The sequence below is a fragment of the Caretta caretta genome, chromosome 21, assembly GCF_965140235.1.
Source record: "Caretta caretta isolate rCarCar2 chromosome 21, rCarCar1.hap1, whole genome shotgun sequence".
Lineage (NCBI taxonomy): Eukaryota > Metazoa > Chordata > Testudines > Cheloniidae > Caretta > Caretta caretta.
Genome location: NC_134226.1, coordinates 4545456 through 4568353, shown reverse-complemented (window position 1 = coordinate 4568353; position 22898 = coordinate 4545456). Strand labels below are relative to the sequence as shown.

At 46.6% G+C, this 22898-nt stretch overlaps 1 protein-coding gene across 4 annotated transcripts in view; it reads right to left on the bottom strand.

Annotated features, from left to right (window-relative positions):
- PLXNA2 (plexin A2) overlaps positions 1-22898 on the bottom strand; it is a 318604-nt gene that overhangs the window by 268377 nt on the left and 27329 nt on the right. For 3 of the 4 annotated variants that reach the window (XM_075122021.1, XM_075122022.1, XM_048826414.2), the window contains exons 2-3: positions 9523-10792; positions 6417-6599 (exon numbers count right to left, since the gene is read on the bottom strand). In XM_075122021.1, coding sequence (XP_074978122.1) covers positions 6417-6599; positions 9523-10710 — 1371 coding nt within the window. In that variant the 5' untranslated portion in view covers positions 10711-10792. The remainder of the gene's footprint in view (positions 1-6416; positions 6600-9522; positions 10793-22898) is intronic. The other variant, XM_048826415.2, reaches the window with a different exon arrangement.

Genomic DNA, 22898 nt, shown 5'->3' with positions numbered 1-22898 from the left:
CTTGTCAGCAGCCAAAGCTACAATCAACGTACTGCTGTTCAGCACTTACACAACAATGAACAAATATTAACGAATTGATGCCATTAAAAAATGCAGACATCCAGCCATAGTATGTGCTTGCCCGTGTATCTTCCTGGATAGGGAAGGGAGACACTTCCTGCTGTTTACGGACACCAGAAATAACAATCTTTCCCCTGTCTCTCTTTCCCTGGTGCTACGAGGGACGGACATTCAGGGGCTATATTTAGACCTCACCCCAAAAGGAGTTTCTACCTTCCGTTGACCTGAATAATCTGTCAGTCATGCTGAGCATCTGACTTGAGGTTGGATTTGGATAAACAATCTCTGATTTTGCATCCAAAAATAACTTTACTGCACAAAATCAGGCCCACAGATTTAAAGGCTGTGTTGAGGTCATATAAGGCTACCAATAAGTGGATAAACCCTGCTATGATGCCTACCAGTCACTCCCGCCTGGCATTGCTTAGTCAAATGATGAGCTGTGACTTCTGTTTTTCTGTTCAGTTCTGCTCATTTTGTTACCTCAATCCTTCTTCCTTTCCCACCTGTTCTTTCCTCCTGACATGTCCTGTATGTCATATAGACTCAGCTCGCTAGGGTAAAGACTGTCTTACGTATCTGTACAGCACCTAGTCCCATGGGGCCTTGATCCATGACTGGGGTTCCTAGGGCTAGTGAAATATAAATAAAAACAACCAACAAAATAACAGCAGAACGTTGTATTTTTACCTTCTAATATATTTGAGTGAGGGGTGGTATTCACTAGCCCTGCACTATCAGGAGATAAAACAATTGTGCTGTGCAGGACTGAAGTGGCATCTGATTGTGGGCCAACAAAATATCAGACTAGGAGTTAGGAGGAGAAAGATCCCTGTTGTTATACATCCACAGGTCTCTTTCCATTGTGTTTTTAAAGCACTGACATCTGAGGCCAGGTCCGTACGATCAATTTATGTCGCTATAACTACGTCACTCAGGGATGTGAAAAATCTACATACCCGAGCGACGCAGTGATACTGACCTACCCTCGGCGTGGACAGTGCTCTGTCCACAGGAGGGCTTCTCCTGTAGGCATAGCTACCACCTCTCACGGAGGTGGAGTAAGTACACCGAGGGGCAAAGCTCTCCTATCCGCGCAGTAGAGTCTTCACTAAAGAGCTACAGCTGCGCCCCTGCAGCACTTTAAGCGTAGACCTGCCCTGAACAAGATCACCAGCACCAATCTAGGCATCATTCAGCAGGAAGAACTGGATTAACGCATTTTATCAGCATTGTATCAGGCTTAGCCTGGGCTCTACAACCTGATCTTCAAAAGGAGCGTTTGAGAGGAAGCAGAGAGGAGGAAAAAGGCCAGTTCAATCACAGAATCGTAAGTTTACCACAGCAAGTCCTCCTGCTCCTTTGAGGGAGAAGGAAGACTGGGTATTTCTTTGCCTTGGGCAACTAGCCCTGCTTTTGTGATGCAAACAGGAAAGAATTTTATCTTGCACAGCCGATCAATCACCCAGAGGTCTGTGTGAAGGGTGGGAGGTGAGAGGCAAGACTACAGCACAGAGAAGCAATATGACTTTGCCCTGAGGCTTCGTTTCCCAAAGGCAGCCAAGTTAACTCATTCATCTCTCTTCAAGACCCATAAATCTACAATTTTATCACCACCGAAGCAGGGCACCCAGGAGGAGCAGGGCTGTGTGAGTAACTGATTGTTTTGGTCTTTCAGCTGTACCAAAAAAGAAAATAATAATTACAAAGCATAGTTTGGAGTTGAACACAGAGTGTTTAATTTCATCTTTGAGCTTCTTGAAACTTAAAAAAAAAAAAGAAGAAGTAATAAGCTAATGTAAATTTTGAAATAAGGAGTGCCCTCGAATCAAGAACTTGAAACTTTTTGATTTCAGATTTTTTTTTTTAATCTAAACAATTTGGCAAATCTGACCTGAATTTGCAAATGTTTTGGTCAAACCAAAGCTGCATTTTTTGGTGGAAAATTTCTGCCAAAAAATTTCACTGAGCTCTCCCCGGGAGTTCTTAACCCACAGAGTCTTCCCACTGGGGGCAGCTTCTGTAAATAGCTGCTGACAGAGTACAAGCACACCAAGAGAGATTTGTGCTGACTCAGGTGGATACAAGCACCAGCAGAGAGTAACACTAAATCCAGGGCTTAGGCTGGTGGCCATCAATAAGGATGAAGCCAGTGTGAGACTCTCATTACTAGTGCTGACCTTATTGTACATTTCCTCAACAGTGATTGTTGTGTTAAAAGTTTCAGATCCCTCCGGGTCAAAGTGAAATCAGCATGGTTCCATTGACGGCAGTATAGTGATTTACACCAGCCAAAGATCCAGATCTCTTTCTTTACTTTCACAAAAAGAAAAGGAGTATTTGTGGCACCTTAGAGACTAACCAACTTATCTGAGCATAAGCTTTCGTGAGCTACAGCTCACTTGATCGGATGTCATTACCATTACTGTAGCTCACGAAAGCTTATGCTCAAATAAATTAGTTAGTCTCTAAGGAGCCACAAGTCCTCCTTTTCTTTTTGCGAATACAGACTAACACGGCTGCTACCCTGAAACTTTACCTTCACACTTTGTTTTGCCCACTAGGCCTATGTGTGAGGAGTACAGCAATACTATAAACCTCTATAACCTTTCACAACGCATTTCACGGGAAAACTTTCTCACCTGCCCTTATCAGAGAGGGTCAACGGGAACCCTGGAGCTTTGATTGTCATGGGTGCAGCTCAAAGGGCACTAGTAGGAAATGGTCTAGGCCCGAGGCCTTCCAGCTGAGCATGGTAAACACCTGAAAACATGCTCTGTGATTATCTGCGCTAACAAAAATTGAATTAGCTTCTGTGCTTGTGCCCCTGTTGCAATCACTTTCTGGCAATCTTCTAGCAAGCTACTTGGCTGTCAGAAACTTGCACGGAAATAGCAAATTTTTCAGCTCACAAAATACACAGGTTGTATTCACCTGCATAATCTTTCACACTGAGAATTGGAATCTAAGAGTTAGTGACATTCATCCAGCCAGGAAGCAGGAGCACCATCATGAAAGCTACATGTGCCACACTGACAGACAGTCTGAATTTTGGGCATTGGATAGTTGGAAGGAGTGGCTTATGACCAATCTATTGACCAAGAATCATTGTGAATCAATTCAAGATTATCCCCTGCTTCCCAGAGGTCATTCATGAACAGAAGAAGCATCTGGGTACACTGAATAAATTATTTGTGCTGATTTACTACTTTCTGGGTTGCTGTGAGGTAGAACTCAGCGTCAGTTCCTCTCTCGGTTCAGGGCAAACCACTTTTTCAGAGCCAGACTAACTCTGGTAGCACCTTCCCACAGACATGCCATGTGTCATACAGGAATACAATGAAAAAACCATCCTCTCTCAGACTGGATTCCAACAGACAGCACAAGTAACTGCTGGACTAGTCCTGGGAGCCCTTTGTATTCTTAGAGTGAGTCATGCACTCCTCAGTGACCACAGTCCTACAGTGGGCTGACTGAACAATACGTGTTGGACAAGGTGGGTGAGGTAATATCTTTTATTGGACCATCTTCTGTTGGTGAGAGAGACGAGCTTTTGAGTTCCACAGAGCTGTTCTTCAGGTCTGAGAAAAAGATCCTCAAATCATCAGAGCTAAATATAAGGTGGAACAAATAGTTCAGCATAAGGAGTTCACATGTTCTAAGAGACCATTCACGGTGAAGCAGGCAGTTAACACCTCTGCAGTGGTAGGACAAAAGAGGGTTAGTGGGTTATAGATTGTTGTAATGAGCAATAACCCACTATCTTTAATGGGTCCTTGGTTTTTAGTATCTAACAAAGTTATGAATTTAAGCTCCCTCAGGCTTGTCTTTTGAAGGTGTTGTGCAGATTTCCTTTGAGGGTGAGGACTGAGAGGTCACATATGGAGTGATTGGTTTGTGAAAAGTGTTTGGCCGTGGGCGAGATGGTGTTTTTGTCTTTTAGCCATTTCCTGTGTGAGTTCATTCAAGAGTGTAATGATTGTCTCATTCCACCCATTTAGTTATTATTGGGGTATCTAGAGCACTGGATTAGGTTCACCACATGTTGTAATAGGCATGTGTAGAACCCATGGACCTTGAAAAAACGTGTTGTGGAGGATATTAATCATCGTAGGAATGGAGATATATCTGCAGGTTTTGCATCTATTAGGGCAGGGTCTGGTGCAGCTTTGAATTGGTGGGTTCTGGTCTGTGGGGAGTTTGCTTTGGAGGAGGTTGGCAAGGTTGAGGCATGGTTTGAAAAAGATTTCTTTCAGGATGTGATCACCATTGAGTATGAATTGTAACTGCTTAATGATACCCTAAGTAGTATAAACCTCGATAGTATTCATCACCATGTATTTTTGACAAGTTTCCATGCCCCATTTAGGGCTTATGTCCCGCCCTTCATCCCCGTTTCCGTTGGCGTTGTAGTTTGGCGCCGTCGGCCATTTTGAATTTTTTTATTTAAGTTTGAATAGGGGGAGTATTGTGTGCTTCTGCTTTGATACATTTAGAGCAAAAGGTCGAAAGAATAGAGTGAGAGAATTTAAAGATAAAAAAAGGAAGTTTGGGTAAGGTTTAGAGGGACAAAAGGAAAGAAAGATTATTTGGTGGGGTTGAGTGGGGAGAGATGATTTTAAAGGCCTAGTTTGGCATGTTATTAAAGAATAGAAAATTTTGAAATAAATGTAAAAGGTGCATTAACTATCAGGGTAGGTTAAGAAAAGAGCATTTAAAACATTCAATAATACTGAAAACTAGGTTTAAAAAGAACACACATGGCCAGAAAAGAGAATTTACTAAGGCAGAGCCTGTTTAGGAATGCACATGGTAAAAACTATAAAAGGCAGGTTAAGAAAAACACAATTAAATTATTAAATATCAGGGTATGTTAAGAAAAGAGCATTTTAAAACATTAAATAATATTGAAAACTATAAAGCTAGGTTTAAAAAGGGAATTTACTAAGGCAAAGCCTGTTTAGTAAGCACATGGTAACAACTATAAAGGGTGGCTAAACATGCTCTAATTGTTAGAGGGGGGGTTTTTTAAGCAAGGTTTTGTAATTTCCTGAACGAAGAAGATGTTCAACATTTCGCATTAAACATTTATCTGTCGGTTTGATGATTTCACCTAACACGCTATTTGGGTCCTCGGCGTCGGTTACTTTGTCCACCAGTTCTGCCCGGAGAGCTAAATGTTTCTGGGTTAAACAGAGGCACTACAGCGCGTATCCCAACACACTCTCTATATATAAACTACCTCTAATTTCTTTAATTTTACAGTTCACATCATTTAAAGAGCAGTACACGCAGTTGTGATGCCTCTGGCCGGAGGCATCTATGGCACACCCAGGACAATCCTCGTTTTGTTTCTCTCTCAGGCACCGCTTGACGATTCTGTGCACAACCACTTGCACAATTGCACACATCACGGTTTTACGGTTATGAACTCGCACAAGCTTAATACCGAAGAATAAGCATCCCCCGCTGTTTTGGTATTCTGTTGAGCATCTGATTTTGGGTCTCGGCAAAAATAGATCAGGCCCAATCTTGGGCTATTTGGGTGGCCCATTCCAACATAAATTGGTCCAATAACGTTATTACCTCACGTGCCTTGTCTCTTTAATACCCTGGTACCAGTACAGATACAACAACACTGCAAACAACAATATACCGGTGGGAGGCATAGAGTATGCAACAGCCAGTGCACTGCTAAGGCCAATATTAGCCATTCCATTCAACTATGGATAATTGGAAACAGAGCTAAGCTAGGTGCCTGACAAGATCTCAGCTGCATTCCACTTTGTATTGGCTTGGAGGGATTTTTGAGTCCCAAAGCTTGGTGCAATGAGAAGATGTTGCCTTGTCTGACTAATTTACTTCTCTTCAAGGACCTAAAAGGACATTTTCCACATACCTTAACCTTTGACTTGCCACTAAGCTCTGTATCATTCCAATGCCTGGCGACTCTGGGTTCTGAGTGAGACTACATTAAATAAAAAGTATGCATCCGATGAAGTGAGCTGTAGCTCACAAAAGCTTATGCTCAAATAAATTGGTTAGTCTCTAAGGTGCCACAAGTACTCCTTTTCTTTTTGCGAATACAGACTAACATGGCTGCTACTCTGAAACTACGTTAAATGGTGCCCCAGCACCAGGAGAGATGCAGGAGAGTTTGCCTCACATACCCACTTGCTTCATGTATCTTCCTAACTCAAAGCCTCGGACTTAATCTCATACTGCCTCATAACTGGCAACTGAGAAAGAGATCTCAGGAGAAGTACAAAGGTGGTGACAGCCTGGCAGATCAGTGTTCCTGGGGAAAGGGAGGAGTCACTGATCCTGGCTCTCTGGAGTCACAGAAGCAGCCTTACCTTCTTCAGCTTGCCACTCTTGGTCCCCACAAACACCACGCTGTAGCCGTTGTAGACGTACGAAGCGACCGAGGTCATCCGGTCACGGCTGGCGGTGAAGAGGGTCACCCCCTCCACTGGTGTGGAGCCTCCCAGTGGCTGGTTAATGTCCAGCCCGCAAAAGTTGTCATCTATCGGGACTGGCTGGAAAAGAGAAAGCATTGGGCAAGGGTGAGCGAGAGGTGAAGGTGAAGTGCTAATCCAAGCACTCAGGCTCATGCAGAACTGAACGCACAGTCCTAACCATGGGGCGAGTGCACCGAACTTCCCCACACAATAGCTGGGTGTTCACAACAACCCCCTGCTCATATACGGCTGGTTGATCTCCCTGGGAGCTAGGGTCAGCCACTCTCCCCAGCACGACCTAATGAACATCTCTCCTTATTTTTGTAATCTAGGCCAAGCAGCTGTGTGGCTGGCATGGGTACAGGCCACAGCGGGTGTATCACACGGTAGCTGCCAAGAAAACCTTCATGGACAGAACTGATGAGAATCCCCACAATGTCACTGACAGAAAACCATAGGGGAAATGGTTTCCATTAGCTCTCTTGATTCTCTCCCCTCTCAGATCCAAACCCTCTCCCCCATATTCTGTCCTCGTGCATTCATGTCCCATGCTGAAGCTGTCTCCCTCTCCTCCACTGATTTTACCCCCTCTAAATAGCATTGGTCTGATTTCTGGAAGTCCTGAATGCCTGCAGTCAAGAAACGTGAGCTTTCAGGTGCTTAGCATCTCTGAAAAAAAATCAGACCAGCTGCCTTTTCTAGGGCCTATGTCAGGGAAGGAAGATTGACCAGAGACTTGCACTAAAGATCATTCAAAGCTTCTTCTGCATTAACCAGAGAGGTCACCGCACAGCAGCACAAGCCATTTCTTCCTCCCCATCCCAAACCCCAAGAACTGAGCATGCAGTTTCCACAGCATGGCTGACCTCAGGAGCAAAGGACGAGGAAAGAAAACTGAACCAGCTTCACTCACACAGCCATACAGGGAACATGTCCCTAATCCACCCCGCTGGCCCAAGGATGTGCTCCAGCAGCCTTGCTCACACTGCAGTGGACTGTCAAATCCATTCATAAAAGGAAGCCACGGTTCTCTCCTCCCCCCGTCCCACTTCCCGAAATGACCCAGTGTCACGCAGACGGGTCAGCAGAGATTCACATGGCTGGGGCCAGCGATTGCCTTACACTGGCAATGAGCCTGCAGTGGGCGGGTTGGGTTCAGAAACACCAGCCACAGGAAGTGCAGGTGTCTGCTTTCTCCCTCTGCCCTATGATCAGAGAAGGGAAGCTGCCATTTCCTCCTCTTAGCTACTCATTTCTTTAGGGAAGCAGCCACCTCCCTCCTGTACTAACAGCCTGACCTCATGACAGATTTAATGCTCCGGATCTCCTCGTTACATTCCCCAAGTGAACATGATGCTGTGCAAGGTGCCAGCCAGACTGGCTGTTCTTAAGAGGGACAGTGGAATGGATCCTGGCAATGGAGAGTTTCCATACTCCTTGCCAACCCTGCCCCATCTTTTGAATGCCCCAATCTGAGCTAAAGGGGTGTTTCGTACCTATGTTCTCCTTTCAATAGAGCACGGTCTAGCACAGTGTTTTCAACCTTTTTTCATTTGGAGGACCCCTAAAAATTTTTGAATGGAGATTTCTCCTTTGGAAATCTTAGACATAATCTGTGGACCCCCAGGGGCCCACAGACCAGAGGTTGAAAACATGACAATGCTTCATGGATCCCTTAGACATAGGCCTGGGCTACACTGGAGGCGGGGGGGGGGGGTTTGAACTAAGATACGCAACTTCAGCTAAGCTATTAGCGCAGCGGCTCCCCCGTCGACTCCGCTTACTCCTCCTGCCGAGGTGGAGTACAGGCGTCGATTCGGGGATCAATTTATCGTGTCTTGACAAGATGTGATAAATCGATCCCCGATATATCAATCACTACCCACCGATCTGGCAGGTAGTGAAGACGTACCCATAGTTTGCAGGCCCCCAGGTTGAAAACCACTGGTCTAGCAGATAGAGAATTGGACTGGGAGTCAAGAGCCCTAGCCTATATTCCCAACTCTGCCACCTACTTTCTGTGTCCCCTCACTCTGCCTCAGTTTACCCTCTGTAAAATGGGGATAAGGATGCTTATAAAACACTCTGAGACCAATGAAATGAAAGACTGTATGATAGCTAAGTATTGCTAATTGATCACTTCGCTGAGCCTGCCCAATACGGAATTAATGCTAAATAGTGCAGTTTGCAATGTGGACATCTACCAACTAGGATTGGGATTGCAATTCACCAACTCATCTCCCACTGAATAGCTACCAAATGCCTCTGAGTCACTACTGGCTGCATTAACTTCAGCAGGCTAGATGTGAAAAGCTCACTGTTTCATGGCCATCCTCTGCACTATCTACTCACCTGTCACCCCAAAATTCCCTCTCTGTCCTCATTTAGCTCACATTTTTTCTTGATACCAGAGAGTTGGAAGCCAAACTGAATATGTTATGGTGAAAGGAGTTTCCAGGGACTTAGGTGGGTCAAATGGAATCTGTATGGTATGTCAATCAAGTTTGGAACTAGCAAAGTAAAAGCACAGTGTGCGCAACTTCCATTTGCATTCACCTGGTTAGTTTGGTTTACACTATACTCTCCTGCTGCAGGCTGGGAGAGAGAGGCTTTGGGTTAGTCGGATTCTGGAATTGGAATGGGCAGCTGGAAATAGCAGAATGCTTCTAACAAGCTGTGACTTTTTAATCTGTCTACCTAGCTGCTTCTGTGGCCTTTAGCACCATAATCATCTGACAACATTAAGGATTTAATTCTCACAATCTGAAATAAGAAGGATTATCATCCCTGTTTGGTATTTGGGGAAACTGAGGCACAGAAAGATTAAGTAAGTTCCCTAAGCTTACTCAGGGCGTCTGTTGCAGGGCCAGGAATTGAATCCAGGTCTCCCAAATTCCAGTCCAATGTCTCCACCCCAAGACCATTCTTCCCTATACAAATGGTGTGAAGTGGGATAGATTTCTCCAGAGCAATAGTGGCAATGTACTGCAACCATCCTTACTGCTTTGGTGCACTGGACATCCTTCCCCAGCAGCCAGTTGAGCTCCAAGTTGCCTTCCCCCTGGTAACAGGACTGCAGGCGCTCCTTGATCTGGGTGTTGATGGTGCGGATGGGGAAAACGCAAAGAGCCGAGTCATCAGGAGGCTGGTGATACTGCTTCTGCCCCTTGGAGAAGATGGCAAAAAGAATGTCATCCTGGGCTGTGATGTTGAGGGCGTTGGCCAGCACGTCCCCTGGCTTGGAGAGATAAGCTGCTTGCAGGAGGCGGTACTCCACATCCCCCTTGATGCAGCCAAAGGGCAGCGAGACGTAGGAGTGGAACTTGGGGTCATTCTTACAGAGGCGGACAATGCGGGACGTGTAGAAGAGGTCGTTGGCCGAATTGATGGACACTCCCTCGGGGGTCTCCGGTTGCACGGTCAGGAAGTAGACGAAGTTGCTGCTGGCAAACCCGTAGATATAGAAGATGTCGAAGTGTGAGACCAGGGCCAGCGTGTCCGAGGGGATCTTGATGAGCGATGAGACAAAGTCACTGTGGAGCTCGTAATCCAACATGGCTGATGACTCCGGGTCCCGTGGCAGCTTGCGGCTAGAGAGGGTGGGGAAGTAATCCTGCTTGCCGTCCACCGCCGTGCCGATGAAGAGCTTGCCGTCCTCGCCGTCAGAGCGCACGATCACCCCGTACATGGTGCCAGTCTTGTTGACGCTAGAGAGGTAGTGCTCCTTCTTGTGGGACGGCTCCACCAGGATAAAGAGGTCGTCCAGCCGCAGCAGCTTGCAGATGCCCTGGTAGAGGCTCCCACAGGCCAGCAGCCGGTTCTCTGAGTAGTCGATGATCAACAGCTTGTTAACATTGTTGGTGAGGGTGAGGAACTCACTGCAAGGCTGGACAATGAGGGGTGGGTAGCAGGACTTGTTGTCCTCCTCTGGGCCTGTCTGGTGAGCCACCAGGATGGTCAAGTTGCTCGAGAGCTTGTAAACCCAGTTGATGGCTCCAATGTAGACTGCCCCAGTGCCCTGGTGGACGGTCAGGTGGTTGAAAGTCCAGTCGCGGTTCTCTGTGTGGAAGGTGTTGAACAGGGCAGTACTGGCTGCGTTCCGGGAAAATGAGACCAAAAAGAGAAAAACCACAGCTGCTGACCAGCCACCGGCGTCCAGCATCCGAGGCCAGTTCTTCCTCTGATCCATCCTGGGGCAGGGGAGAAGAGAAAGGGGAGGGTGAACTTCTAAGCTCCCTGTATGTGTCCCTTTCGAGGTTCTTCACATGGTTCTGGAGGGGGGGGGGGGAAACACACACACAAAGCAAAAGATTAAATCCAGAGTGCCCTGTAGATACAATTCAAGAGAGGCTTTTTAGTTATACAGACCTTGAGATAAAGCAAGGACATCTCTAAGAACAGCCAGCATTAAGCAGGTTCCTAACTTATTGGAAAACTGGTCAAGCTCCATGTTTTGCCACTTGATTCTGCCTCTGTGCATTAATTTGTTATGTGGTTTAGCTGTTTATAATGTGCTCCACACTATGCTTTCACTGAGTGCAGGAGGGGATAACCAACCTCAGCCCTGGGACAAAGATTCCACAGTTCATACACCCAACCATCAATCTAAATCTCGGCTGAAGGGACTTTTCCTACTGGGTGTATGACTGTCGGTGAGGGATAAGTAAAAGGTGTTTTTTTACCTATAAATCTTGTATAATTTAAATTAACGATGAAGGTTAAAGTTTCATGCAGACAAGTACAACTTGCATTTATACAACAAAGCTTTCCATGCTTATAATGGTGCCTCCTCTCTGCCTCTCACCCCTGCAGAGGTCTATGTACCCTGCTGCCTTTCAGCCTGAAGGATCCCTAAGCAGCTTTTCCAAGGATTACTTCAACCACCACTGAAATGCAGCCACCTGTTTCTGGGGTGGAGGGGTATGGTAGCTGGGTGAACAAATATTGACCTAGGAGATTTGCACAAACTCCCTACACTTGTGAAATGAACCCTGGGATCTCTAAAGCCTATGCAGAGTAGACAGGACTTTGAGGTGCAACGACTTGTTCAAAACATCCACTACATAGTAAACTGCCTGTGTACGCTGGACACTATGGGTGGAGGTCATAAATACAGCATCCCATGAAATGACAAAGATCTTCTTTCATCTATATAGACACATAGCTGAAGGCCTGCCTCCAATCAAAGAGCTCTGGCCAAAATCTGTTTGGGTGAGACATGAAAGAAAGCAAAGGACCTTATATGGAAGATGCCTATTTGGAGAAAGCAGTTTATAGTCCCTAAAATTCCCCTTCCCGTTACCAATACCATTAAAAGTGTTGCAGTCATCAGCTCAGTGCAAAAAATTCCCATGGCATCAGGGAAAAGAGCTGGCTGGGAAGAGTATTCACATGGGAGTGGGATCAAGGGAAGAGGCAGGTGATAGGAGAGCCTTCATTTCCAGGGCACTTTTTGGGAAGCAGCAACAAAATGTGGAGGCTTCCACACTTGATTTTGTGTCTTTATAAAATGCAAGGGGCAAGAGATAATGCAGTTACTCTACCTTGTGATTCATGGACAAAATCCAGGCAACAAGCCAGAAGAGCCAGATCACAGCAAGATCCCATGTATTTGGATGGCCACCTGCAGCTATCCTGGTCCTGCAGAGCTACTAGCCGTGGGTGTAGAACATCAGACCTTGAGTTGCTGAGGTTACTTGAAAGTCCACAAAAGCACACCCACCCCAAGATCAGCCCTGCCCTAAAGCATGCACTTGAGAAACTCCAGTCTGAATGGGACCTGTGATCAACAGGACCTGTGAAACCAAATCAGTGAGGCAGACGAAGCAGAGTCTGGGAAAGAGGTAACACTTTGCAAGGTAGTATCCACCCTGAAGCTGCCTCATCACTGCAGTATTCAGGCAGTGGCACTGGTGTTTTGCCCTGCTCCGCTGGCTGAGGGGTAAATTGAAGGAAGGGTAGTGGGAGGAAGGGAGAGAGACTCCAGAGGGATGGGGAAAGGTGTACTCAGGATTCCATCCTGGGGCAACTAGATGGGGAAGTTCAAAAGCAGAAAGGAGCTACAGAGAGGACACCATGATTTCCATTCTCCCTCGAAAACCAGCCAACCAAAGCTGTTAGGAAGTGAGAGCTCCCCAAACCACCTGTATCTGAGCAAGGAAAGGGCACAGAGAACCCTCCCTTGCATCAGCGGGATTGGTCACCTTCTGCACAGAGGAAGGAGCAGATGCCTCTTTGCCAAGGCTAGATACCGCTGCTGGGATAGGCAGGGAGAGCACAGAACCTGGGCTGGCACAAGCAAATGTCCACTTGCTGCTAAAAGGGGCATGACAATTTAGGATCTCAGCCATTCTCCTCTCCTACCCCTCTGCTTTCTAGAAATGGCACGAGCTGCCTCTTCTCATCCTTCTGAATTTGGCCCACTCCCCTTCCTTCCACCCTCATGGAATGGGAAACTGAAAATGGGAAACTGAAAAAAACTTTGCCTTTCTCCAGCCCTCCTGTACACCTCTCGTTAAGTTTCACAACCCATTATGAAGAAAACTTGTACTATCCCCATTTTACCAGAAGGGAACCTGAAGCACAGAGAAGTTAAGTGACTTGACCAAGGCCACACAGTCAGATTGTGGCAGAGCCAGGAACAGAACCTAGCAGTCCTGGCTCCCAGCCCTTCTCTGTACCTAGATGATCATACTAGATGAGAGCTGGTTGTAATTCTCCCAGCAGCAAAGTGCTCAGCTGCACTGAGCTTTTCTCCTCCTCCTCCCCTCAGGCTGAGACTCAACCTGACTGAGGTCAGTCTTGGCTCTTTAGTGTCAGCAGGGCAGTGACTGAATTGCTCCGACAGACAGGAGCTGAGAGGAACCATGCAACTCCCCCCACACTGACTTTCCTTCCTTTGTCTCCTTTTGATCTGAATGCCGGTCATCAGCTGCTCAGACTGGTGGACAGAGTGTGTTCAGGACTTCCACTTATCCTGTGCTTCCAAAGCTCTCATTGGCCGTGGACAAGTGAAAGAGGCTTTTGCTCTGCAGCTACGGCTGTCATATGAGTAGCTGTGAGAAGGGAGCAGTGGGGTCGCTCCTGCTGGAACAGGGTGTGTTTGGCTGCATGAATAACTGACGAGTGAATCAACAGTAGCATGCCACACAGCATGCCCTAGTGACACACCAGTCTCACCAGGCTCAGGACGTGGATTGGATTCAGATGAGCCCCCCCCGGAAATTCAGATGCTTCTCTGAAGTTTATCTTAATTTTCCAAACCACTTGAGTCTGCTAAGCAGGGCAGTTCACGCCAGGCTTCCAGGATTCTTGGCTTGCCCAAAGTACTATGGCAACAGCCTGTCTTGGCACCTCAGCACTTCTGGCTCATCAGTATTAATTAACTGCACGATGATAGAGCCTAGAAACCCTAGTCAAGGCTCTGTACCCCTCCGGTGAAGGCACTGGTCAGAGACGTAAGAAAGGGTATGTTTGCACTACAATCGGAAGTGCACTTACGGCTTGTGTAGCCATTCCCGAGTTAGCACAGATATGAACAGCAGCGAAGCTCAGCCTGTCCAACTCCACTGAGACCCTAGGTTCTTCGGCAGCTAGCCTGTGCCAAAGTCCATGGTGCTGTAGCTTCACTGCTCCTGCTGCTGGAGCTAGCCAGAGCAAAGCCAATGGGCCTATGTCTACATGTGCCGCAGACAGAGCCACCGACTACTCTGCCCAGAGAGTTTACAGATTGAGTGTCAGACAGGAAGCAACAGACAAATGGGGGTGCAGACTGGGAGGCTGAGGCAGCAGTAGAGTGAGTACAGCTGTACAGAAAAGCAGAAGCCCCCCACCCAGTACCAGACAGGAGTGATCCCAGCAGAGGTAGGTTCTAAGGAGGGACTGCAAAGGGGATAAGCTGTCAGATGCTAACCACAGGGGCATTGGAGTAAGAAGGGGCAACTCGAGAGCCCTCGCTCCTTCCCTTTGTGCAGTGGTGAAGCTGCAGTGAGATGATGGGGGTAACATTGTCCAAAGTAACTAGAAGTCCAAGTTTCAAGTGTCAAGGGGTATGTCTGCCTTTTGAGCTGGGTGGGGGTCATTCCCAGCTCCTGGAGACATACCCATGCTAGCTCTGATCAAGCTAGCGTGCTAAAAATAGAGCATAGCTGTGGTGGCATGAGAAGAGGCTAGCTGCCCCAAATATGTGCCTAGGGTCTAGGAGGGGTACATCTACGGGGCAGCTTGCCCCTCCCACTGGTCATGTTGCCGGGGCTACACTCTATTTTTAGCACTTTAGCTGGTCAAAGCTAGTGCAAGTACGTCTCCTTGAACTGGGAATCACTCCCCCACAGCTTCTAGTGTAGACATGCCCAGAGGCTCTTGGGAACCTCAGGGTATGTCTACACTGTAAAAACAAACCCTGCCCCCCCCCACCCCGTGGCAGCTAGTCTCAGAGCCAGGGTCAAAGGAGCCAGGCTTGCAGGGCTGATGCTACAGTGCTAAAAACAGCAGTGTAGACATCCCCGCTTGAGCTCTGAAACCCAGCAAGGGGGGAGGGGTATCCTCATGCCCGACCAGGAGCATCTACACTGCTATTTTTAACACTATAGCATGAGCCTGAGTCAGTTGACCCACACTCAGAGTCGCTGCCACAGGGGTTTTGGTTTTGCAGCGTAGACGTACCCTGAGTGTCATGGACAGTGAGTGAGGAGGGCTCCGCAGTGCCCATCTGTCACTCCAGCAGAAGGAACGGCAGCTGGCTGTATCGATCACCTGCACTGGCCTCCCAAAAAGGGAGAGATGCTGCAGCCTGATCTCCCCTCGCCCTAGCAGCCCTAACTCCTCATCCTTCTCCCCCTCCTTGAGCTGCAGAGATCATTCCACACCTCATCAACACTCCCTCCTTCCAGACTCTTGACAACAAGACCATTTCAAAGGTGACGGGAGTCTAGTCTGGGCCTGGGGGACAACAGTGGGGTGGAGCTGGAGCCATTCTGACATCCCTTCCCCCACTTCCCTAACACATACACTTAGTCAGCTGTCAAGCGGAATTAGGAACCGTAAGGCTGGGATTTCCTTAGGAAACAGGCAGCTTGCCTTGGGAAAGTGTTGTCTGCGTGATGCAGGCTTACAGCAGAGCATGTTTCATCCACCCTTCCGGGACCGCACAGACAAGCAGAGGGATTTTTTTTTTAAAAAAGCCTTTCGATTCCCCCCCCCCATCTAAATTATTTTCTCTGCTCTATCCTGACCATTCATCCCCTTCCTCAGCCACTTGAGCCCAAGGGTGGGACACAGACCCTTAAAAATGAGACTAGATGAGTCCTTATACTTCTATAGTGCCTTTTATGCCTAAGGGTCTCAAAGTTCTACACACATGCCACACCTTCTAGCACCATTACTCATGCCCTGGTAGCTCGCAGAGGCTCCATTGCAAGTCCCTGCTGCAAAGAGCTTGCAATTGAAATAGACACATCCTAGGGCAGGAAAAAAGAAGCATCATTTCTATTTCACAGATGGTGACATGAGGCACAAAGAGGGAGCGTTTCAAAAGCACCCATTCCCACTGACTTTGACTTGCATCTAACTGCCTTTTGCAAATCTTCCCCAGAGAGATTATGTGGCTTGTCCATGGTCACATAGGGAGCCTGGGGCAGTCAGGAATTGAAGCCAGATCTCCCGAGTCCTAGCCCAGTGCCTTAGTCACAAGGCTACACTTCTACCTGGGAACAGAAGGAAACAGGACTGGCATACAGGATGGGGGAAGGAGGGAAATTCTGGCCAGTGATACGAGGGGAAAAGTCTCCTTTCATGAAAAGAACCATATGTTCTTTATATAGTCAGACAGAATATAGTTTTTAAGCTCTTCTCCAAAAGGCAAATACTTCTCTGATGATGGTGGGACAAAGGCATAAATTAGCTACTGGGTTTTTAATCAGTGTCATCTAGCCATGCTCAGAGCAGGTTTAGCTGGTATGGTGGTTAGAACTCTGGCTGCTGTGGCTTGCAGCACCTGTCCTGCTGGGCTATTATTGGTAGAGCTGAACAGCTGGAAATTTTAACCCAAAAATTCTAGTGCAGACAAGGCTGTGCAGCAAACTGCATGCAAATCAATGTAGCTTCCATGGAAGGATGAAGAGCTGAGTCAGCCACACTGGGATCTGATTGCACCTGTTGTGCCAGGGAGTAAGTATTTCAAACCTGATGCTTTAAGCCACGCTTCGGGCTAAAAGGACCACCAGAACGGGTCAAATACACAATGCAGGATTTAGTGCTTTAAGACAATCATAATCTTCCACAAAAGCCTCAGTGTCATCACCCCACATTTCTGATGCAAATTGCTCCACAAGAGCAACAAACAGGAACACCATGTTTGTGGTGGCTGGAGGTAATTTGGGGTATAAAAGAAGAGGTGTCTGAGAGCTGTAACCCTTCAGGTATTGTCCAGATCCACCAGGGAATAAACAATTGATCCGGATGGCAAGGGAGGAAGGTATATTGGGTAGGGCACTAAACTGCACTGGGACTCAGGAGACCGGTGCTCACATCCCAGCTCTGCCAAAGACTCCTTGGGTAAATCACTTATTCCATGCCTCAGTTCCCAATCGGCAAACCAGAGGTGATACTTCCCCACTGCACAGGAGTGTCATGAGGATAACATCCAGTAATAATTATGAGGGGCTCTCAGATCCTATGGGAATGACGGCGACATAAGGACTTAGGAAGGCAGATTTCAAGAGGAAGATCTAACTGTATTAGCAAATAATTCACCAGGCGATATCTTGGGAGGGAATCACATCTATACTTGACCGCTGGGATTTTAAGAGAACCACCTCCCCATTATTCCTTTACACATTGTTTTGGGAAAGGGGCCAGCACCAACATCTGTCAAAGACACCAAGGCAAACAGCCTGCAGGATCCAGCAAAATGACTCTGAAATGAGCACTGTAATTCAGTTGCAAGTGTCAATGCACATAACCCACGTACTAACTGGCAACGAAGTGATGCTGGAAGTGAAGTCCCAACCAATGCTAATGGTTAAGGGCTGTGACACAGCAGAGTTGGAAGGGTCCGCCTCGGCAAGCAAGGTCTGTTAGTCTCTAAGGTGCCACAAGTACTCCTTTTCTTTTTGCGGATACAGACTAACACGGCTCCTACTCTGAAACCATTCCAAAGTGGGTTTCACCCTCTTTTTGAACGTTCCTGTTAATTTACCAGGCTAAGACTCTGGCTGTACCATCCATTGTCTAAACACCTCCCATTCAGCAGTGTGGGCTCAAGCCATTTGGAGCAGCCCAGGACTTACTGTGGGATAGAGCAGAGAGCGCTCACGGGGAAGAAAAGGCAGAAACAGAGGTGCACTGAGATCCAGCACAGAGGCACATCACCAAGGTGGCAAGAGGGAGCCCTAGGGCACTAGTAGCAAAGCCTAAAGTGCTCTTTGCAGTGGTTGGGAATAACTCTTCTGATGACTCCAGCACAGAAGGTTTTTGCATTTCACAAAGGCCTTTATTTGGCCTTTGCAAAGTTGGGACAAGTATCCTTATCCCATTTTACAGAGGGGGAAACAAAGGTACAGGGAATAACTTTCCAGGGTTGCACAAATCAGTGATAGAAAGGGGGATAAAACCCTGGTGTCCTACCTCTTTAGTTTGCTCCTTTACCCACTAGACCAATGCCGTTTCCAAACCAGAGCTGGGATTTGGAAAGATGAAACATTTTCAAGTTGTCTAAATGATTATGTGAATGGCTAATGGGCTAATTCAGAGCACATCTTAGGAGATTCGATACTGCCCATTACTGTAGCAATCTAAATGGCTAGGAATGGAACAGTAGATCAGTTTGGAGAAATGGCCCAAAATGCATAATTCTCCATCCCTACAAATCCGAGGACGGGACGATTGCAGCAGCCAGTCATATCACACTTTCCCAGTGCAAGATGTGCTCGTCTCCAGCTTAGTATTTCAGGCTTTGGTTTATTCAATCACTCTCAGGAGAAAGAGTTCATTTCGCAGTCTATATTAAAATTGCCTGCTCCATTAGTCGGCAGTGTTAAGTCTTTGCTACTCAGGGTGTTTGGCTACAACAAATGCAGTTAAATCAGTGCAGTGCCCCTAGCATAGGCCTGCTCTATTGGTGTGAATTGTAACTTGTGCTAAGGCAGCGTAGGGGTGAGGTGTAGTCATGTAAACCAGAGTTTCTACCAATGCCAGGCATCTACACCAGGGCTCTGCACTGGCACAGTTATGCTGACGCAAGGCCTTAGAAACCACGGACTGAATTTCTTTGGGTCTTAGCTGTGGTTTCCCCCACTTCAGAGTAAGCAGTGCAGGCTCTCTATTGCCTGTGCGATGAATAAAGACAGGACTTTACTCTCCAGAGCTCCCTGATTCAGCACCTCTCACTTGCAGGCAAATGAAGATTTGATTGACTGGGATATTGTTTTCGGCATTTAAATTGCTAACGCTCCCAAAAATGTACCACTCACAAGCAAGTGTCACGGAACAGACAGGGTTCTCTTCCAGCTTCCTAACCTTGGGAAGCGAGATGGGGGGTTTTGAAAGGTAAATAAGGCGCTCAATCCCCGAACAGCTATCTCTAATCTCATTGTTAGCGATAAGACAGGCACAGGTAGCCAAACTAGAAGCCTGTAATTGCTCTAAGTGATACTTCCCTGAAATGCCCACTTCATATTTCCAAAACCTTAAATTTTACCTCTGGCTGTGGCAATCTGCAGTCTCACTCCAAGTGAAGCTGTGGCTCCCGATATTGTAAGGAAGGCTGTAGCAGAAGAGGAGTCACTCTGCATTGAACTTGAATGAGAGAGTGGAAACAGAACAGAGCCAGCAGCCAGAGTTGCCAGCTAACCTTTCAGATCAGCCTCTCTCGCACATTTCCTCTCATTAATTTTCCAAGCAAATGTTTTTAAAAAAAACTCTCCCTTTTCTGGCTAAAGAACATTTCAAAAGGGCAGAATCAAGTGGCTTCTGAGTCTCTGCTCTGAGGAAGGCTCTCCACGCTGCTAACTGCTTTTCAGGCATACAAGAGTTGCCGATAACCTGCAGTAAACACTGATGACCTGATCGCAAGCGCCACCCTTTCCGGGCAGCTTTCTTCTTGGATAAAATGACAGCACAACCTGAAGAGAGACACTGAGCGGCTTGCATGTGAAATTAGCAACAAAGTTGCAGGCTAGGAATGTCCTGCCTTGTTGTTTTAGGCGGAAGGAAATACCAGGAAACTGTACGCAGGGGAGGAACAAAGGAAAACATTTAAACAGATTCCGGATGTGTAGGTACAAGGATCCCACTGAGCAATAGCCAGGGCAGGCTGCTGAATAACTCCAGTTTGATCAGTTTATTGTGTAAGAAAGAATCGTCCCCCTGCTCCCTATGTACCACAGTATACCAAGTGAACTCCTGAATTGTGCCACCTCAGAACCCAATACCCCTAGCCACAACAGAGTTATTGGCTGGGACGGTGCATGTCAGAAGGGAACTCTGGTCATTGCTGTATAGAGAAGATTTCTCAGTAAATGATGGTCTCCAAGGCCAAATTAGATCCCTCCTCCCCTCCCCCTTCTCCCTCCCCCTGCCCCACTAAACACAGCTCAATCAAAAAGCACCTCTCTCTACCCCATACCAAGGCAAGCGGGTTTTCCATGGCAGAGGACACCCATCCTGATGGAAATTTAGAAAGCAAAGAAAGAATTTCATTGGATTGGAGAGGGCCATGAGAAATTCTTGCTTAAGGGAACTCAGCTACCTCCTTCCCCCTTACTAGCGATGGTAGGGTGATCGGATACCCCGATTTTATACGGACAGTCCCAATTTTAGGAGCTTTTTCTTATATAGGCACCTATTACTCCCCACCCCCGCCCCGATTTTTTATACTTGCTATCTGGTCACCCTAAGCGCTGCATGCTCTTGTGAACATCACTCTCTCAGAAAGGGCAGAGGAGGATAAACATTTATTTAGGGAACAAATGAGTACTAAATCAATATTATTCAAGTAACCAGGACTGCGATTGTCCAAGGAGGGAGTTTGGCAGCTAAATTCCATTGACATGCAATGGGAGTTGTGTGCCTAAGTCCCCTAGGCCTTGTCTTCACTGAGGCCATGTCTTCACTAGGAAATTAGGCTGGTCCAACTACGTCACTCAGGGGTTTGAAAAATCCACATCTGTGAGCGACGGAGCTAAACCAACCTAATCTCAGGCGTGGACAGCGCTAGGTTGACGGAAGAATTCTCCTGCCAACCCAGTTACTGCCTCTCGGGGAAGCGGAGTACAGTGCTGTGCCGCTGCAATATTTTCAGGGTAGACAAGTCGATGATAAAGGGTATGTTCTTCCCAGGTGTAAGCTCGCATGTGGTAAAATCCTAGCAAAAAGAGAAGGCAGTTGGTTATTCTCATAAGTGCCAGGAGATTGAGGTGAAGAGTAGGAGCGAGCCGAGGGTTTACTTTTATCTGTTAACTCATATTCAAACTACAAACTGTCTTGTTTTCACTAGTTTACCTCAAATTTGTTACCATGTGTCGGCTAACATGATGAGAACACACACACACACACCCCCAGTGAGATGCACCCTGAGGCTACTTTGGAAACCCTGCTCAAGGTGTCTAATGCATCCGATGAAGTGAGTGTAGCTCACGAAAGCTTATGCTCATATAAATTGGTTAGTCTCTAAGGTGCCACAAGTACTCCTTTTCTTTTTGCTAATACCTTACAGCCACCAATCTGCGAGAGGGAAGGAGACCACAAGTATAACCCTATCCTCCTGATCCTCACTTCATTACCAACGTGCGAGAGCTGGTGATAAACTTTTTGATAAAATGTTTGTCATAAAAGAAAAAAGCCTTTTTGTTAAATCTGAAGTGTTTCCCAAAAACATAAAGATTTTGATGAAAAAGGACGTAGAGGGAGAGAGAAAGAGCGCGCATGAAAATCTAGCCTTTTTGATCAGAAAATGCACTATGCAAAACGAAGATGGAAAATAACAGTTCCATGGTGCACAATGTTTCACAGTTTTGAAATGTATTTTTGTTCCTTGTTGGAAGGAAAGAAATTTTGTTTCATAGAACCCTTTGAAAAGTTCGGTTTGCATTACAACCAGGAACGAAAACAAATGTCAACATTTTTTGTAAACCAGAATTGTCGTGGTCTGGCCAGCTCTCTGATGTGCCTGATTTTGCAAAGTGCCTTTCACAACAACTACACTCTCAATGGGTTTTGCAAAGCTGCTGTGAATATTAACCCAGAGAGAGAAATATTAAAAAGAGAAGAAGGTGCACTTTCAGGGGAGATTTAAAGAGTACCAGTGTACGAGGAGGTTATCCCTGATGCCTGACGCATCAGAGAAAGTGGATCTGGCACCAGGGATGATGAGATTGTGTGAGGGCACAGACAGGAGGCCTGTGCGGAGTGCAGTACAGATAAGACAGGCTTTGTGGCACAGAGAGCTTCAAAACCCAAGGAGGGCAATTTTCAGTTCAATCAGGAGCCAGTGGAGAAGTTGGAGGGCAGCTGTTCACACCTGGAAGAGTTAAACATTGAGTTGGATGCTCTTACGGGGAAAATGGGTGTGCTTGGGTGAGTATAACTCGGATCCTTAATACTATTTGATTTCTTTTTTGTTTTTGTGAGCAGGATATAATTTAGTCTAAAATGTGACCTTAAAAGCAATGTGGGATCCATTTGGCAATACAAGGTAAAAGGGAGAGTAAATTCAGGGACACAATATTAACCCAGGCAGCTGAAAGGCCTCACTTAGGCTGAAAGGAGTTATCTGGTATTTAAATAATTATTAGATTGAAGGCATAATCATGGGTCTGAGCTGATTCCTCTCCCTCCCCTCCCGTCATCCTAATGGAGACTATAATATTATTATTCAAATGCCCATGATTCTCACTGAGGGGGGAAGGAAAAAAAGACTCATTTAATCTCCATGTGACAGGGCTGCAGGAGGCACGATTAGTCATTTTTCTTATTTCAGCTGTCACTCACTCCCAGACGCTGCAGATTGTCATTAGTATTATTTTATGCACGCGATAAAAAAGGGAAAATTAAAACAGAAATAAAGGAGAATTTTCTGCAGAAAGTGACAGGACCAAAGGAACAATTTAGATGTCGCCAGTGCAGCAGCTGTGTTCACTTCATTAAGACAGAATCTTTTTTAAAAGGGTACAGTTAGCCATATAGGGTTTAATTTATGCATGAATCCCCCTTTTCCCCCCTGTAGAGACTGGCTGTGCTCAGCTTTCATTTAGCCCTCCAGCTCCCTGGCTGATTCCATGGCCAGTGTATTTGGAAAGGCATAAATATCCTAAGATGTAGAATTTTGCACTGTCTTGAATCGTCATTTACACCTGGGCATAGCAGAGTCAAAACACTATG